Here is a 19050-nt window from a genome sequence, read left to right on the forward strand (position 1 = left end):
GGAAGAGAAGAACTCGTCTTCCTCTGAAGGGTTCGATCCTTGTTCAGATGTTTGAAGATCATAATCAGCGCTAATCGATTTGTTTTCATGTTTTCAGGCTCCCTCAGAAAATGCACCACAGGAGAAGACCTCGACACAGACTGGCACCCCAGAACCAGGACCGGGACCAGCACCCCCCTGTGATTCAGACAGTCTGTCCTCTTCACCTGCCAGGACCTCGGCTCCTCCCCAAATGTCTGAGCTCCGCCCTGATACAGAACCCGTCGAGCGACGCTCCTCTGCTGCCACCGACTCAGATTCAAAGACGCTGAGCAGTGCAGAGTCCTCGGAGGACGAGGACGACGAGAAGGCGGCGACACAGAAAGAGGCTGAAACCAGCATCCTTCCTTCGTCTGTGCTGGACAAAGCGAGCGCCATCGCTCAGCACTTCAACAACAGTATCAAACGAGGCGGCTCTGCGCAGGACGACTCCCGCTCCCTCGGCTGTGCGTCACCTCGTCTGCTGAGCAGGACCAGCAGCAGCCTCAGCCTGGGCCTCGAACCTCGGCTCAACAGCGCCCTCTCTGATCCTCCCGAGACCTTCGGCGCCACGGATTTGAGCCTGCTGTCCCCGCGGGATGACCACCTCTTTGACGCCGACAGAAGCATTCGGCGGAGGCGGGACTCCACCCTGTCCAAGCAGGACCAGCTGCTCATCGGAAAAATCAGGAGCTACTACGAGAACGCCGAGAACCAGGGCGCCACGTTCATCCTCCAGCGCAGGGAGAGCCTGACGTACATCCCGATGGGCGTGGTTAGGAACTCCGTCAGCCGCTTCAACAGCAGCCAACAGGATGACGGCGTCCAAACGAAGCCGTGTGCTCAAACCCTCCGGCTGGACGCAGAGTCAGCAGATACCTGGGACGACATCAGGACTGAGGACTCTTTGGATCCTCTGAAGTCCGAGCTGGTGAACAAAGACCCAGAAGCCTCAGAAGAGAGCAGCAGGTCCAGGTCCAGTGTGCAGGACAATCCAGGTGAGGAAGAGTTCAGACCTTCATCTGAAATGATCACCATCTGGCAGACGATGGAGCAAGAAATCAACCGATCCCAAAGTGATGACAGAGCGTGCGATCGATCTCGAGAAGCTGCAAGAAAATCCAGAGCGACTGATGACAACCTGGGTGAGACAACCAAGACCCGAAACCAGATCTGTGACCGAGACAGCGGAGTGTCTGATCTTAGCACCATCACTGAGGAATCCAGCAGTCCTTCGCCCCTGAAGCACAAAGTCCCTGATGTGACCCACACGGGAAACCTGAGCGAGTCTCTGAAGACATTCAGGGAAGAGACCGCCGTCCTCAGAGCTCCGGTTCCTCGAGTCGCACAGCTGAGGGCCGAGGGGGAACGACCCGGCAAGGACGGAGAGCAGCCGGATGAAACGGACAAAACCAACAGCAAAGTTCTCCATCTGGCTCGACAGTACAGCCAGCGGCTCAAAACCACGGCTCCAGTGGTCCGGCAGAGAAGTCAGGGCCTCCTGATGTGCAAGAAGGGCTTACCCTGTGTGCTGGAGGAGAGGGAGAGTGGGACTTCCTGTTTACCTCAAGGTTGGTTTCCCATCACTGATGAACATCTGTCCTTCTAAAGAGAAGTAACACAGTTTTTAAATTCATTCAAACAGGATGTAAAACTTGTTTTTGTTTTGCAGGTAAACCCAACCTGACTCTGCCTCTGGTGTCTCAAAGCCTGGCGTCCTCGCTCCCGGTGAGCCCAGTAGACCAGATCCAGTCTCCTTCCCCTGGTCTCACCTGTAGTTCAGTGGGCAGCTCCAGGGTGGTGTCCCCGGGCCGGTCTCAGTCCCGCAGCCCCCTCAGTCTGACTCCTCCCACCGAGAACTTCAACTGGCCAGACGTCCGTGAACTCCGCTCCAAATACTCCAACGCTGATCGACCCCGAAACAGTTCTGTGAGCCGGAGTCGCTCCATCCCGGAGTGGATGTCTGATGGTGGACTAAGGAGGCATTCCAGCTGCTCCTCCAGCCTCCCCCGCATGGACGAGGCTCCTTGTGAGGTTCCTCTTCACAAACCTCGGGGCAGCTGGGACGCTGGTCGAGAAGAACGCACCAGAAGGTTTCTCAGAGCCAATTCTCTGGACCCGCGACTGAGCGGAGAACAAATGAGCGAGCTGCAGAAACTGAAGGAGCAGGTCGCTAACGATGCTGACGACGGTTGCTACGTTGCGGCTGAGGCGGAGCTGCCAAATGATCCAAAACACAAGATCATCATCAGGGAGAAACTTCCAGAACCTGAGTCCAAATGTGCAGAAACAGCCAAAGAGTCCAAAAAGGAAGATGAAGACGACAGCTACATCCAAATCCGTTCACCGACCAGCAGGGAGAAGATCTCCATCATGGCCGTCATAGACCGCTGTAGGGCCTATCAGGAGTCTGATGAGTACAAACAGAGGGAGGAAGTGAGAGCCAAGACTGAGCCCACAAGACCTCAAGAGCTCGACACCAGCACAGAATCCCCCAAAGACCAGGATGTTGAGTCCCAGAAAAAAACCTCAAACCCAGGTCAGCAGAGCATTGTGAGAAATCTGAGGGACAAGTTCCAGAACCGGAGCTGAAGAAAGACGGGAAGTCTTACAGCTAGAGAGGACGGGTTCTGCTTTACAGGAGGATTTTATCTGTAATTATTCCAAATATTATTTTGAATTATAAAACAGTCAGCTTGTCATTAAGGGATGAAAGGACAGAGTAGATTTTAACAGCTCTTTATGGACTAATCCAGAAACATCCCGTGTCCTCTGCATCTTGTCCATAATCTCCTGAGAATCACATTCAGTGTTGGTTGAAGCAGCTTCTGTACAGGACGCCATGATGTGTGGCGGTTTGAGTTCAGAGTCGTCACATGGTGGTCACAGCAAAGATCACGACGCTCCGATCAGCTCCAAGAGGACCAACCACTGAACGGGACGTCTTCTTAAAGGAACAGTCCAACATTTAAGTCAATCACTGTCTTCATTTTCATCTCAGTGTGACAGCACAGAGAGCGTTAGCTTAGCGGGAGCTGTTAGCTTAGCATCATTTTATCCTGAGTTCGATCATACGACGATGTTGCATTAATATTTTATTGCGCTTGTTTCAGTGCTCTAAAATATCTGAACTGATATCAGGCTGGAATAAGCTGCGTTCATATATACATGACATGATCATCAGTAAATAAACATGGTTTTACCCTCAGCATAATAATTATGGTTCAAACATTATACATGTAATAACCTAGTTTATAGAAATGACTGCATTTCTTTCTTTGTGCCTTTTAGTTTGTCATATTTATGTAAAGTTTATTTAAACATATTTACTGTCTTTATTTATTCCAGATGAGTCAAGTTTGTTCTCCATAAGCAACAATGACCGGAAATATAATGTAAATGTTTGATTTGTCCACATCACTGGATCACCCTGTGGATCAATGTGGATCTCTGTGGATCACTGTGGATCAATGTGGATCTCTGTGGATCACTGTGGATCACTTTGGTTCACTGTGGATCCCTGTGGATCACTGTGGATCCCTTTGGTTCACTGTGGATCCCTGTGGATCACTGTGGATCAATGTGGATCACTGTGGATCACTTTGGTTCACTGTGGATCACTGTGGATCAATGTGGATCACTGTGGATCACTTTGGTTCACTGTGGACCACTGTAGATCAATGTGGATCACTGTGGATCACTGTGGACCACTTTGGTTCACTGTGGATCTCTTCGGTTCACTGTGGACCACTTTGGTTCACTGTGGATCCCTTTGGTTCACTGTGGTTCACTGTGGATCCCTTTGGTTCACTGTGGTTCACTGTGGATCCCTTTGGTTCACTGTGGATCACTTTGGTTCTCTGTGAATCAGGTTCCATGTGGATCACTTTGGTTCTATATGGTTCACTGTGGATCACAGTGGATCAGGTTCCATGTGGATCACTTTGGTTCTCTGTGGATCAGGTTCCATGTGGATCATTGTGGTTCTCTGTGGATCAGGTTCCACTTTGGTTCACTGGCAGGTGTGGGACCTGAGTCCTTCCTGTAACTACTGGTCCCCTCAGCTCTTCATGCTACTCTGTGTGTAGCTAACTGTTAGCTTCCTGTACCTGCTCTGTATCTCACCTGCTGTGAGTAGAAACACACTTCCTGTTTGTCTTTGTACAGATGTTTATATGAGAGGACCCCTGTTCATTAAAGTCCATGTACACTGTCACTCTGTGTGTGTGTGTGTGTGTGTGTGTGTGTGTGTGTGTGTGTGTGTGTGTGTGTGTGTGTGTGTGTGTGTGTGTGTGTGTGTGTGTGTGTGTGTGTGTGTGTGTGTGTGTGTGTGTGTGTCTGTGTGTCTGTGTGTCTGTGTGTCTGTGTGTCTGTGTGTCTGTGTGTCTGTGTGTCTGTGTGTCTGTGTGTCTGTGTGTGTGTGTGTGTGTGTGTGTGTGTGTGTGTGTGTGTGTGTGTGTGTATATATATATTTGTGTGTGTGTGTGTGTGTGTATATTAGGGTGTGTGTGTTTAACAAAACGTCCCGAGGTTTGGTTTGGATACCACAACCCCGGCATCCATCCCAGCAGATCAATCAATCAAAGTTTATTTCTATAGCATTTAAAACAACCTTGGTTGACCACAGTGCTGTACAGGCAGGAATCACACTATAAAAGACAATAAAACAATAAAACTACAATAAATAAATGCTTGAAATGAAAAAAATGTCCAGATGTGAAGCTCAGCTTGTATTAAAGGCCAGAGCAAAGAGGAGGGTGTTTAGCAGTGATTTGAAGTTTTCATTGGTTGGAGCAGTTCTTATATTAACAGGTAGGGCGTTCCAAAGACTGGGAGCAGCCACAGCAAAGGCTCTGTCACCTCTGGTTTTCTGCCGGCACCTCGGAACATCTAACAGAATCTGGTTAGATGATCGCATCGCTCTGACAGGAGCATGGATAGTCAATAGCTCAGACACATGTTGCAGTGCCAAAGCATTAAGGGATTTAAAAACAAGTAATAAAATCTTAAACTGCATCTTAATTCACATACAACCAACAGAAGTGCAGTGTGCATGTGTAGGCCTACTTTGAAATAAATTAAACACTGAACTATGCAGGCCTGTTTGAGTCCTTCCCATATTTGTGTAAAATTAAAATAAAAACTAGCACACTTTAATATAAATACAACATAAAGCCACAGCTTAGCAGCTTTAAAAAAGTAAACATCAAATTAGGAACGTTTGTGACAAGTCCATATCAGTGTGCTCTCATCCTCTTCGGGTTTCTTTCTTGGCCAGCAATTAACCAAAGCACCTGAATATAAAAAAAGATAAATACATCACAGGTCTGAAATAAATGTTGTTTTTTTAAATAATAGCCTATTAAATGCTAGTGTTATCACCTGTTTAATGTGACTTCTGTTTCTGAAGCTCGCTGCAGATCTTCCCAATGTCGGGGCTGTACGATGTCACTTTCATCTTCAGGCAGGACTGTAGGCTCTCATTTGTGAGGCGGGAGCGATATTTGGACTTTATGATGTTCATGCTCGAGAAAACTTGCTCACATAAGTATGTTGAGCCAAAGATGGACAGGACTCCAAACGCATATTTTTTCATGTTTATATACGTGTCGGGAATGGCACTCCATGTTTCAAAAACAAGTTTGTCGGGTCTTGGGAGGTTGTCAATTTCACTCCATCTGTGCTCTTTAGCGAGAGTGGCCTTCTGACGGGCGACTTCTTCGAGATCCGCTCTCAGGCTTTTGAACTTGGACACCCATAAGTCTTTATCCGCTACGTCGGCCAGTTCAATTTCGAGATCAGGCTGACTTACTCCTGTGAATGCGGATATGTTCAACTGGGATGTGTCGATGTCCAGCGGTGTGACAGGGAAGGACAGAGTGTTTTTTTCCTTTCTGAACTCGCTGAATCTATTTCCAAATGCAGCCTGCATTACCATAATTGCACGGTGTAAATAATCACAATTTATGTGATTATTTTTTTCTCTGAACTCTCTCAGGGTGGGGAAGTGAGAGAACGTACCTCTCTGTACATCTCCGGCAAACACTGTCATCTTGCGCTCAAACGCCAAAACATTCTCCAGCATCTGCAGCGCCGTGCTTCCCTTTCCCTGGAGATTTTTATTCAGCGTGTTTAAGTGACTTGTCATGTCCACCATGAAGTAAAACTTTCCCAGCCAATCGAGGTCTTCCAGTTCCGGATAGCTGAGGCCTTTGCTTTCCAAGAAGGTTTTCACATGTTCAAGACAAGCAGCGAAGCGTTTCAGCACCTCTCCCCTGGACAGCCACCGGACTCTGTTGTGCAGCAAGAGATCTGAATATGCGCTGTCGACTTCATCTAACAGTGAACTAAACTGTCGGTGGTTTAACCCGTTTGCAATGATTTTGTTCACTATCTTAATAACGAGGTTCATCACTTCCACACATTCAGGGGGAAATGTTTGTGCGCACAGTGCTTCTTGGTGCAAGATGCAGTGAAACGTCATCAGCTCTCGATCCAGCGACTTTTGAAGCAAATTCACAAAGCCCTTCTGTGCTCCTATCATACTGGGTGCCCCATCAGTAGACACTGATACCAGGTGAGTGGTGTGTATTTCTTTGGCTTTTAGACAGCTCACAACAGCCTCACAAATGTCCTGTCCCCGTGTTTGGCCCTTTAGCGGTATGAGTTCAATCAGTTCTTCCTGCGGCCCATCAGAGTTCACATATCTGCATAACAGTGTTGTCTGCTCAATGTCATTTACATCACTTGACTCATCACAGGCAATTGAATATGCCGGAGCTGAATTTATGTCATCAATTTGCTTACTTGTGATGTTTGTTGCCATCTTAATGGTCCTGTCCTTGACGGTCTTTGCGGAGAGAGGCATTTCTCTAATTTTCTGAACAATTTCCGTTTTGTTTTTGAATTCAGAGAATAGATGCTCTGATATTTTTATGAACGATTCTTTCATGTACTCTCCGTCTGTGAAAGGCTTCCCCCTCCTTACGATCTCCTGAGCTGCCACAAAACTAGCAGTTGTAGATGTGTTTGGAGAGGTGATCCACTTCTTGAAAGTAAGTTTGCTCTGCTCAACTTTTCGCAGCAGTTCCGAAATCGCGCTCTTTCGTTCATCTTCAGTTGGGTACTTTTCAGCAAATGCTGAGTGCTTGTTTTGAAAATGTCTTTCAATGTTAGATTGTTTGTTGTTCGCTAATTTCTCGCCACATATCAAGCACAAAGGTAATCCTGCATCGTTAGTGGTGAAGGCAAATGAATATGTCCAAGCAGAATTAAACCCTCTATTTTCTTCTGAGATTTTTCTTTTTTGGGATTTTTTCATGGTTAGTTTACCGCGGGGGTCGCACACTCAAGAAGCCGCCTGTAGGTAGGCTAAAGGCGAGGGCTATAGACGTAATGTGACGCATATTTTAGTTGACAAATTATAAAAAACGTTTTTAAAATTCAGTGTTAAAGTATCACCTTAAACTCCAAGATAACAGTGCAACACAATAAACAACAATATTTATTGTATATATATATATATATATATATATAAATTAAAAAAATAACCGAAAAAAAACCAAAACGTTTTTCATGTTTTCATGTTTTTCATGTTTTTTTGTCAAGGCCAAGGGAGCCACTACAAGGAGGCTGAAGAGCCGCATGCGGCTCCAGAGCCGCGGGTTGCCGACCCCTGACCTAGCCTATGTCACAATGCAAATCCGAGATCGGGATTATTTGACGTGTTTTTAGATGCTGGAAGCATTTCAAGAGAAAGAACAATGAGAGACGACTGCTGTTATGCAACCAAACTTTAAACATGTGTTTGGTGTTGCAGAGCATACTAGGAGTACCTGTAAGGTACTCAGCTAAATAACTAACAGTCACGTTTTTCCAAAGTGACACAGGCCTAAATTTAATCTGGCATTTTGGCTGGACCCCAAACCAGTTTTGATTGGATGAAGAATAAGAGTTATTAAAAATAAGGTTCTGCCCTCTGAGTCTGCTTTCTCACCGTAAACAAATGGAACGAGAAAGCAGCGAGTACACCCGAGCCCTTCCAGAGAGGGGGTGTGGTCAGACACAGCTCATTTACATATTTAAAGCTACAGACACAGAAACAGCCTGTTCTGAGCAGGGCTGAAATAGAGGGGTTTATAGACATGATCAGATACAGGATCAGAGTGGATTTACAACAACACACTTCACACACATGATGAAGAGGAGCGAGGACACTGATTTCACCTGAAGAAGAGGAGGAGGTCATGTGACCTTTAAACACTTTACAGATAATCTACCACTGAATGAGGATTAAACAGACAAAGACAATGAAACAGAAGTTGAAGAATATGGAGCCATGATCTAAAGAGAGAAGTCAGACGTTTTTATTCCCTCAAACTTTTTGTTCTTAAATGTGGAGCAGCTTTTAACCGAGGCTTCTCTGAAAACAAGGAAACTAAGTTGAATCTTTCAGCGTTGCTCCTCTTCCTGTAATGAGTCGTAGTTTGATCAGCCCTCCCTCTTCCTCCTGCTCTCACACACATCCTGCTGCACTTTGTCCTCACATCTCCTGGTTCCCTCCCCTTCACGTCTACAGTTTATGGATGGGTGTAACCAACAACAGGTGACACTCCCTGAACAGTCAAATGCTTTATGGAAAACAGGTGAAACTTGTTTCAGAGGAAGTGAATCTCACACAGTCGTTGTTACAGAGAGCAGAAATGGCGCAGAAAGGAGTTCAGCTGGACCGGGAATCCTTCTCTTGTCCCATCTGTCTGGATCTCCTGAAGGATCCGAGGACTCTTACCTGTGGACACAGCTACTGCATGAACTGTATTAAAGGCCACTGGGATACAGAGGATTATAAGGCAGTCTATACCTGTCCTCAGTGCAGTGAGGAATTCATACCGAGGCCTGTCCTGAAGAAAAACACCATGTTGGCAGATTTAGTGGAGAAGCTGAAGAAGACTGGACTCCAAGCTGCTCCTGCTGATCACTGCTATGCTGGATCTGAAGACGTGGCCTGTGATGTCTGCACCGGGAGGAAACTGAAAGCCTGTAAGTCCTGTCTGCAGTGTCTGGCCTCTTACTGTCAGAATCACCTTCAGCCTCATTTAGAAGCAGCTGTCTTTAAGAAACACAAGCTGATGGAGCCCTCCAAGAAGCTCCAGGAGAATGTGTGCTCTCGTCATGATGAGGTGATGAAGATGTTCTGTCGCACTGATCAGCAGTCTATCTGTTATCTCTGCCCTGTGGACGAACACAAAAGTCACGACACAGTCTCAGCTGCAGCAGAAAGGAGCGAGAAGCAGAGAGAGCTCGAGGTGAGTCGACTAAACACCCAGCAGAGAATCCAGGACGGAGAGAAAGATGTGAAGCTGCTCCAACAGGAGGTGGAGGCTATCAATGGCTCTGCTGATAAAACAGTGAGGAACAGTGAGAAGATGTTCACTGAGCTGATCCGTCTCATGGAGAAAAGACGCTCTGATGTGACGCAGCAGGTCAGATCCCAGCAGCAAACTGAAGTGAGTCGAGTCAGAGAGCGTCAGGAGAAGCTGGAGCAGGAGATCACTGAGCTGAAGAGGAAAGACGCTGAGATGGAGAAGCTGTCACACACACAGGACCACATCCAGTTTCTACAGGACTACCCCTCAGTGTCAGCACTCAGTGAATCTACACACTCATCCAGCATCAAGATCCGTCCTCTGAGGTACTTTGAGGACGTGACAGCAGCTGTGTCAGAAGTCAGAGATAAACTACAGGACGTCCTGACAGACAAATGGACAAACGTCTCACAGACACTGACTGAAGTGGATGTTTTACTGTCAGATCCAGAGCCCATGACCAGAGCTGAGTTCTTAAAATATTCATGTGACATCACACTGGATCCAAACACAGTAAACACACTGCTGTTATTATCTGATGGGAACAGAAAAGCAACATCAACAGGTCAGACCCAGTCTTATTCTAGTCACCCAGACAGATTCACTGGTTGTTATCAGGTCCTGAGTAAAGAGAGTCTGACTGGACGTTGTTACTGGGAGGTGGAGTGGAGAGGAGGAGTTGATGTAGCAGTCACATACAAGAATATCAGCAGAGCAGGAGATGAGTGTAGATTTGGATTTAATGACAAATCTTGGACGTTAAATTGTTCCTTCTTTGGTTATACCTTTTATCACAACGAAGTCCAGACTCCTCTCTCAGGTCCTCAGTCCTCCAGATTAGGAGTGTACCTGGATCACAGAGCAGGTATTCTGTCCTTCTACAGCATCTCTAAAACCATGACTCTCCTCCACAGAGTCCAGACCACATTCACTCAGCCTCTACATACTGGACTCGGGTTTTATTTTGGAGACTCTGCTGAGTTGTGTAAACTGAAATAAACAGAAGTCATTTCAGTGACTGCAGATTTAATTCTGTGTTTAAACTGTGTGTGTGTGTGTGTGTGTGTGTGTGTGTGTGTGTGCTTGTGTGTGTGTGTGTGTGTGTGTGTGTGTGTAGCACATCTCTAAACAATATAAAGTGTGAAGCTGATTTTCACTCAGGGGATTAATAGTTAATAAAATAAAATCAATAGACTCTGGTGATCAAAAAAAATCTGTGGACAAAAGACAAAGACCACGACAACTATATAAGGATTTCTGTGTCTCTGATAATTGTCTGAGTTGATATATATATATATATATATATATATATATATATATATATATATACATATATACAGTATATATATATATATATATACATATATACAGTATATATATATATATATATATATACTGTATATATACAGTATATATATATATATATATATATATATATATATATATATATATACTGTATATATATATATATATATATATATATATACTGTATATATACAGTATATATATATATATATATATATATACACATATACAGTATATATATATATATATACTGTGTATATATATATATATATATATATATACTGTATATATGTATATATATATATATATATATACTGTATATATACAGTATATATATATATATATATATATACTGTATATATGTATATATATATATACATATATACAGTATATATATATATATATACTGTATATATACAGTATATATATATATATACTGTATATATGTATATATATATATATATATATATATATCATGGTGATGAGTGTTGATGTTAAACTTGTACATATTATAATCTTTAAATGTCTTTTTGCTCTTATAGTCCAAATGTTTGAAACGTTGTCCTGCTCTTATACTCTGATCATCTTTGCTGCCTGGGTGTTTAAATGTCTTTTAGTTGTGTGTGTGTGTGTGTGTGTGTGTGTGTGTGTGTGTGTGTGTGTGTGTGTGTGAGTGTGTGATGTGTTATATAAGCACAGGGAAACATGTTGGTGATTAAAAGAGGAAAACATGGAGTGAAAATCAAACTGGGATCAATAAACAGATGATTGGCTGTTAATGGTCTCCTGTTGTTCTTCTTCATGACTTGTCCTGCAGCTGTTTCATCCCTGAAGAACCAAAAACTTCTTTCTCACAGACGTTTGTTTAGAACGATGGATCGATAGATCTGAATATTTAAAAGCTTTTAGGTTTAAATCAAGCGTCCAGCGCCCCCTGCAGGGACACACGGGGGACACCAGCGCCCCCTGCAGGGACACACAGGGACTCCAGCGCCCCCTGCAGGGACACACAGGGACTCCAGCGCCCCCTGCAGGGACACACGGGGGACTCCAGCGCCCCCTGCAGGGACACACGGGGGACTCCAGCGCCCCCTGCAGGGACACACGGGGACTCCAGCGCCCCCTGCAGGGACACACGGGGGACTCTAGCGCCCCCTGCAGGGACACACGGGGGACTCTAGCGCCCCCTGCAGGGACACACAGGACTCCAGCGCCCCCTGCAGGGACACATGGGGGACTCCAGCGCCCCCTGCAGGGACACACAGGACTCCAGCGCCCCCTGCAGGGACACACAGGGGACTCCAGCGCCCCCTGCAGGGACACACGGGGGACTCCAGCGCCCCCTACAGGGACACACGGGGGTCTCCAGCGCCCCCTGCAGGAACACACGGGGGACTCCAGCGCCCCCTACAGGGACACACGGGGGACTCCAGCGCCCCCTGCAGGGACACACGGGGGACTCCAACGCCCCCTGCAGGGACACACGGGGGACTCCAGCGCCCCCTGCAGGGACACACGGGGGACTCCAGCGCCCCCTGCAGGGACACACGGGGGACTCCAGCGCCCTCTGCAGGGACACATGGGGGACTCTAGCGCCCCCTGCAGGGACACACGGGGGACTCCAGCGCCCCCTGCAGGGACACACGGGGGGACTCCAGCGCCCCCTGCAGGGACACACGGGGGGCGACAGTCTGCTGCTGGTCTTTGTTGATGTTCATTCAGATGTTGTTGTTCTGTAGATCCTCCGCGGTATCGTTACAGTCCTGAGCGGCTGAAGAAAGCGTCTTCCTGGGACGACATCAGGACTGAGGACTCTTTGGATCCTCTGAAGTCCGAGCTGGTGAACAAAGACCCAGAAGCCTCAGAAGAGAGCAGCAGGTCCAGGTCCAGTGTGCAGGACAATCCAGGTGAGGAAGAGGAGTTCAGACCTTCATCTGAAATGATCACCATCTGGCAGACGATGGAGCAAGAAATCAACCGATCCCAAAGTGACGACAGAGCGTGCGATCGATCTCGAGAAGCTGCAAGAAAATCCAGAGCGACTGACGACAACCTGGGTGAGACAACCAAGACCCGAAACCAGATCTGTGACCGAGACAGCGGAGTGTCTGATCTTAGCACCATCACTGAGGAATCCAGCAGTCCTTCGCCCCTGAAGCACAAAGTCCCTGATGTGACCCCCACAGGAAACCTGAGCGAGTCTCTGAAGACATTCAGGGAAGAGACCGCCGTCCTCAGAGCTCCGGTTCCTCGAGTCGCACAGCTGAGGGCCGAGGGGGAACGACCCGGCAAGGACGGAGAGCAGCCGGATGAAACGGACAAAACCAACAGCAAAGTTCTCCATCTGGCTCGACAGTACAGCCAGCGGCTTAAAACCACGACTCCAGTGGTCCGGCAGAGAAGTCAGGGCCTCCTGATGTGCAAGAAGGGCTTACCCTGTGTGCTGGAGGAGAGGAAGAGTGGGATTTCCTGTTTACCTAAAGGTTGGTTTCCCATCACTGATGAACATCTGTCCTTCTAAAGAGAAGCAACACAGTTTTTAAATTCATTCAAGCAGGATGTAAAACTTGTTTTTGTTTTGCAGGTAAACCCAACCTGACTCTGCCTCTGGTGTCTCAAAGCCTGGCGTCCTCGCTCCCGGTGAGCCCAGTAGACCAGATCCAGTCTCCTTCCCCTGGTCTCACCTGTAGTTCAGTGGGCAGCTCCAGGGTGGTGTCCCCGGGCCGGTCTCAGTCCCGCAGCCCCCTCAGTCTGACTCCTCCCACCGAGAACTTCAACTGGCCAGACGTCCGTGAACTCCGCTCCAAATACTCCAACGCTGATCGACCCCGAAACAGTTCTGTGAGCCGGAGTCGCTCCATCCCGGAGTGGATGTCTGATGGTGGACTAAGGAGGCATTCCAGCTGCTCCTCCAGCCTCCCCCGCATGGACGAGGCTCCTTGTGAGGTTCCTCTTCTCAAACCTCGGGGCAGCTGGGACGCTGGTCGAGAAGAACGCACCAGAAGGTTTCTCAGAGCCAATTCTCTGGACCCGCGACTGAGCGGAGAACAAATGAGCGAGCTGCAGAAACTGAAGGAGCAGGTCGCTAACGATGCTGACGACGGTTGCTACGTTGCGGCTGAGGCGGAGCTGCCAAATGATCCAAAACACAAGATCATCATCAGGGAGAAACTTCCAGAACCTGAGTCCAAATGTGCAGAAACAGCCAAAGAGTCCAAAAAGGAAGATGAAGACGACAGCTACATCCAAATCCGTTCACCGACCAGCAGGGAGAAGATCTCCATCATGGCCGTCATAGACCGCTGTAGGGCCTATCAGGAGTCTGACGAGTACAAACAGAGGGAGGAAGTGAGAGCCAAGACTGAGCCCACAAGACCTCAAGAGCTCGACACCAGCACAGAATCCCCCAAAGACCAGGATGTTGAGTCCCAGAAAAAAAACTCAAACCCAGGTCAGCAGAGCATTGTGAGAAATCTGAGGGACAAGTTCCAGAACCGGAGCTGAAGACAGACGGGAAGTCTTACAGCTAGAGAGGACGGGTTCTGCTTTACAGGAGGATTTTATCTGTAATTATTCCAAATATTATTTTGAATTATAAAACAGTCAGCTTGTCATTAAGGGATGAAAGGACAGAGTAGATTTTAACAGCTCTTTATGGACTAATCCAGAAACATCCCACGTCCTCTGCATCTTGTCCATAATCTCCTGAGAATCACGTTTAGTGTTGGTTGAAGCAGCTTCTGTACAGGACGCCATGATGCGTGGCAGTTTGAGTTCAGAGTCGTCACATGGTGGTCACAGCAAAGATCACGACGCTCCGATCAGCTCCAAGAGGACCAACCACTGAACGGGACGTCTTCTTAAAGGAACAGTCCAACATTTAAGTCCATCACTGTCTTCATTTTCATCTCAGTGTGACAGCACAGAGAGCGTTAGCTTAGCGGGAGCTGTTAGCTTAGCAGAAAGACAGCAGCGGGAGCTGTTAGCTTAGCATCATTTTATCCTGAGTTCGATCATACGACGATGTTGCATTAATATTTTATTGCGCTTGTTTCAGTGCTCTAAAATATCTGAACTGATATCAGGCTGGAATAAGCTGCGTTCATATAAACATGACATAATCATCAGTAAATAAACATGGTTTTACCCTCAGCATAATAATTATGGTTCAAACATTATACATGTAATAACCTAGTTTATAGAAATGACTGCATTTCTTTCTTTGTGCCTTTTAGTTTGTCATATTTATGTAAAGTTTATTTAAACATATTTACTGTCTTTATTTATTCCAGATGAGTCAAGTTTGTTCTCCATAAGCAACAATGACCGGAAATATAATGTAAATGTTTGATTTGTCCACATCACTGGATCACCCTGTGGATCCCTGTGGATCCCTGTGGACCACTGTAGATCAATGTGGATCACTTTGGTTCACTGTGGATCACTGTAGATCAATGTGGATCACAGTGGATCACTGTGGATCACTGTGGATCACTGTGGACCACTTTGGTTCTCTGTAGATCAATGTGGATCCCTTTGGTTCACTGTGGACCACTTTGGTTCACTGTGGATCACTTTGGTTCACTGTGGATCACTGTGGATCACTGTGGATCCCTGTGGATCACTTTGGTTCTCTGTAGATCAATGTGGATCCCTTTGGTTCACTTTGGATCCCTTTGGTTCACTGTGGACCACTTTGGTTCACTGTGGATCCCTTGGGTTCGCTGTGGATCACTGTGGATCAATGTGGATCACTGTGGATCCCTGTGGATCAATGTGGATCACTGTGGACCACTTTGGTTCACTGTGGACCACTTTGGATCACTTTGGACCACTTTGGTTCACTGTGGACCACTTTGGATCACTTTGGATCACTGTGGACCACTTTGGATCACTTTTGTTCACTGTGGTTCTCTGTGGTTCACTGTGGTTCTCTGTGGATCACTGTGGATCCCTGTGGATCACTTTGGTTCTCTGTAGATCAATGTGGATCCCTTTGGTTCACTTTGGATCCCTTTGGTTCACTGTGGACCACTTTGGTTCACTGTGGATCCCTTGGGTTCGCTGTGGATCACTGTGGATCAATGTGGATCACTGTGGATCCCTGTGGATCAATGTGGATCACTGTGGACCACTTTGGTTCACTGTGGACCACTTTGGATCACTTTGGACCACTTTGGTTCACTGTGGACCACTTTGGATCACTTTGGATCACTGTGGACCACTTTGGATCACTTTTGTTCACTGTGGTTCTCTGTGGTTCACTGTGGTTCTCTGTGGTTCACTGTGGATCACTATGGATCAATGTGGATCACTGTGGATCCCTGTGGATCAATGTGGTTCACTGTGGACCACTTTGGATCACTGTGGACCACTTTGGATCACTTTGGTTCACTGTGGTTCACTGTGAATCAGGTTCCATGTGGATCACTGGCAGGTGTGGGATCTGAGTCCTTCCTGTAACTACTGGTCCCCCTCAGCTCTTCATGCTACTCTGTGTGTAGCTAACTGTTAGCTTCCTGTACCTGCTCTGTATCTCACCTGCTGTGAGTAGAAACACACTTCCTGTTTGTCTTTGTACAGATGTTTATATGAGAGGACCCCTGTTCATTAAAGTCCATGTACACTGTCACTCTCTCTCTCTGTGTGTGTGTGTGTGTGTGTGTGTGTGTGTGTGTGTGTGTGTGTGTGTGTGTGTGTGTGTGTGTGTGTGTGTGTGTGTGTGTGTGTGTGTGTGTGTGTGTGTGTGTGTGTGTGTGTGTGTGTGTGTGTGTGTGTATATACAGTACAGACCAAAAGTTTGGACACACCTTCTAATTCAAAGAGTTTTCTTTATTTTCATGTCTATGAAAATTGTAGATTCACACTGAAGGCATCAAAACTATGAACTAACACACGTGGAATTATATACAATTATAAACTATAAACTATATATAAAAAACATATGTCTTATATTCTAGGTTCTTCTAAGTAGCCACCTTTTGCTCTGATTACTGCTTCACACACTCTTGGCATTCTCTTGATGAGCTTCAACAGGTAGTCACCTGAAATGGTCTTCCAACAGTCTTGAAGGGGTTCCCAGAGATGCTTAGCACTTGTTGGCCCTTTTGCCTTCACTCTGCGGTCCAGCTCACCCCAAACCATCTCGATTGGGTTCAGGTCTGGTGACTGTGGAGGCCAGGTCCTCTGGGGCAGTACCCCATCATTCTCCTTCTTGGTCAAATAGCCCTTCCACAGCCTGGAGGTGTGTTTCATTGTCCTGTTGAAAAATAAATGATGGTCCAACTAAACGCAAACTGGATGGAATAGCATAACGCTGCAAGATGCTGTGGTAGCCATGCTGGTTCAGTATGCCTTCAATCCCGAACAGTGTCACCAGCAAAGCCCCCCCACACCATCACACCTCCTCCTCCATGCTTCACGGTGGGAACCAGGCATGTAGAGTCCATCCTTTTCTGCGTCGCACAAAGACCTGCTGGTTGGAACCAAAGATCTCACAGACTCATCAGACCAAAGCACAGATTTCCACTGGTCTAATGTCCATTCCTTCTGTTATTTAGCCCAAACAAGTCTCTTCTGCTTGTTGCCTGTCCTTAGCAGTGGTTTCCTAGCAGCTATTCTACCATGAAAGCCTGATTCACACTGACCTGGTCTCTAATCTGAGCTGCTGTTAACCTGCGATTTCTGAGGCTGGTGACTCGGATAAACTTATCCTCCGCAGCAGAGGTGACTCTTGGTCTTCCTTTCCTGGGGCTTTCCTCATGTGAGCCAGTTTCTTTGTAGTGCTTGATGGTTTTTGCGACTGCACTTGGGGACACTTTCAAAGTTTTCCCAATTTTTCGGACTGACTGACCTTCATTTCTTAAAGTAATGATGGCCACTCGTTTTTCTTTACTTCGCTGCTTTTTTCTAGCCATAATACAAATTCTACAATTCAGTCTATTCAGTAGGACTATCAGCTGTGTATCCACCTGACTTCTGCACAACACAACTGATGGTCCCAACCCCATTTATAAGGCAAAAATCCCACTTATTAAACCTGACGGGGCCCACCTGTGAAGTGAAGACCATTTCAGATGACTACCTGTTGAAGCTCATCAAGAGAATGCCAAGAGTGTGCGAAGCAGTAATCAGGGCAAAAGGTGGCTACTTAGAAGAACCCAGAATATAAGACATATTTGTATATATAGTTTATAGTTTATAATTGTATATAATTCCACATGTGTTAGTTCATAGTTTTGATGCCTTCAGTGTGAATCTACAATTTTCATAGTCATGAAAATAAAGAAAACTCTTTGAATTAGAAGGTGTGTCCAAACTTTTGGTCTGTACTGTATATTTGTGTGTGTGTGTGTGTGTGTGTGTTTGGGTGTGTGAGTGTGTGTATATATATTTGGGTGTGTGTGTGTGTGTGTTTAACAAAACGTCCCGAGGTTTGGTTTGGATGCTAACATGCTAACATGCCAACATGATCTGTGTGAGTCTGTTTCCTTCATGGTCACCTTCAGCCTCAGGATCTGTGCTGATTGGAGGATTCTTACAGGATGTTAGGGTAGTGTGCTGATTGGAGGATTCTTACAGGATGTTAGGGGTAGTGTGCTGATTGGAGGATTCTTACAGGATGTTTGGGTAGTGTGCTGATTGGAGGATTCTTACAGGATGTTAGGGTAGTGTGCTGATTGGAGGATTCTTACAGGATGTTGGGGTAGTGTGCTGATTGGAGGATTCTTACAGGATGTTTGGGTAGTGTGCTGATTGGAGGATTCTTACAGGATGTTGGGGTAGTGTGCTGATTGGAGGATTCTTACAGGATGTTGGGGTAGTGTGCTGATTGGAGGATTCTTACAGGATGTTTGCGTAGTGTGCTGATTGGAGGATTCTTACAGGATGTTGGGGTAGTGTGCTGATTGGAGGATTCTTACAGGATGTTTGGGGTTCGGGGTTATTTCACATCTTATTTATACATTCAGCTCATGTCTGATGTTTAGACTGTTATCCTGCTTAGATTCTGATCAATGAAAGTGGTTAAAGGAGATTATAAAACAGGTGATGTGTTGACCTGTGTTTGACCTCCGGCTGTCCTCTGTGAGTCTGATGTGGCTGTTTCCATGGAAACCAAGGACCAGAGATGTAAAGAGGAGTTCAGTCACCGTCTGTCTCTGGTTAACAAGGAAATGTCTTCTGAAGACTCCGTGCATGTGTGCGCGTGCGTGTGTGCGCGCGCGCGCGACAGACAAACTGAAGTTCATTTAAACAACACATCAATATTTACATGAATTACTCAATAATAACATGATTAATATTCTCCAGAAAATACAAATAAAAACGGTCTTCATGTTTTCTGCTGAAGCTCTGCAATGAC

General features: G+C 46.3%; 4 protein-coding genes across 4 annotated transcripts in view; 3 read left to right on the forward strand and 1 right to left on the reverse strand.

The window, feature by feature from the left end:
• Window positions 1-4234, forward strand: part of LOC306837284 (pleckstrin homology domain-containing family G member 3-like) — a 20238-nt gene extending 16004 nt beyond the window's left edge. Inside the window, exons 17-18 of the mRNA XM_079364884.1 lie at window positions 98-1589; window positions 1691-4234. Of these exons, the coding sequence (XP_079221010.1) occupies window positions 98-1589; window positions 1691-2610 (2412 nt within the window). The 3' untranslated portion in view covers window positions 2611-4234. The remainder of the gene's footprint in view (window positions 1-97; window positions 1590-1690) is intronic.
• On the forward strand, window positions 3418-15668 carry LOC306834098 (uncharacterized protein; the record flags this gene model as incomplete). Its single annotated transcript, XM_079359868.1, has 2 exons — window positions 3418-4008; window positions 15099-15668. The coding sequence occupies 2 exons, from the start codon at window positions 3418-3420 to the stop codon at window positions 15666-15668; spliced, it is 1161 nt and encodes a 386-aa protein (XP_079215994.1).
• LOC306837338 (general transcription factor II-I repeat domain-containing protein 2A) lies at window positions 5062-7163 on the reverse strand. Its single transcript, XM_079364983.1, has 2 exons — window positions 5401-7163; window positions 5062-5312 (listed from the first exon to the last, which is right to left on the reverse strand). The coding sequence occupies exon 1, from the start codon at window positions 6968-6970 to the stop codon at window positions 5405-5407; it is 1566 nt and encodes a 521-aa protein (XP_079221109.1). The 5' UTR covers window positions 6971-7163; the 3' UTR covers window positions 5062-5312; window positions 5401-5404.
• LOC306831992 (uncharacterized protein) lies at window positions 8721-14192 on the forward strand (the record flags this gene model as incomplete). The annotated part of the gene is made up of 3 exons (XM_079356323.1): window positions 8721-10368; window positions 12428-13171; window positions 13273-14192. The coding sequence occupies 3 exons, from the start codon at window positions 8721-8723 to the stop codon at window positions 14190-14192; spliced, it is 3312 nt and encodes a 1103-aa protein (XP_079212449.1).
• Window positions 15669-19050: the final 3382 nt, after the last annotated feature.

Source organism: Symphodus melops, assembly GCF_947650265.1.
Source record: "Symphodus melops genome assembly, chromosome: 1".
In the NCBI taxonomy this organism is placed as follows: Eukaryota; Metazoa; Chordata; class Actinopteri; order Labriformes; family Labridae; genus Symphodus; species Symphodus melops.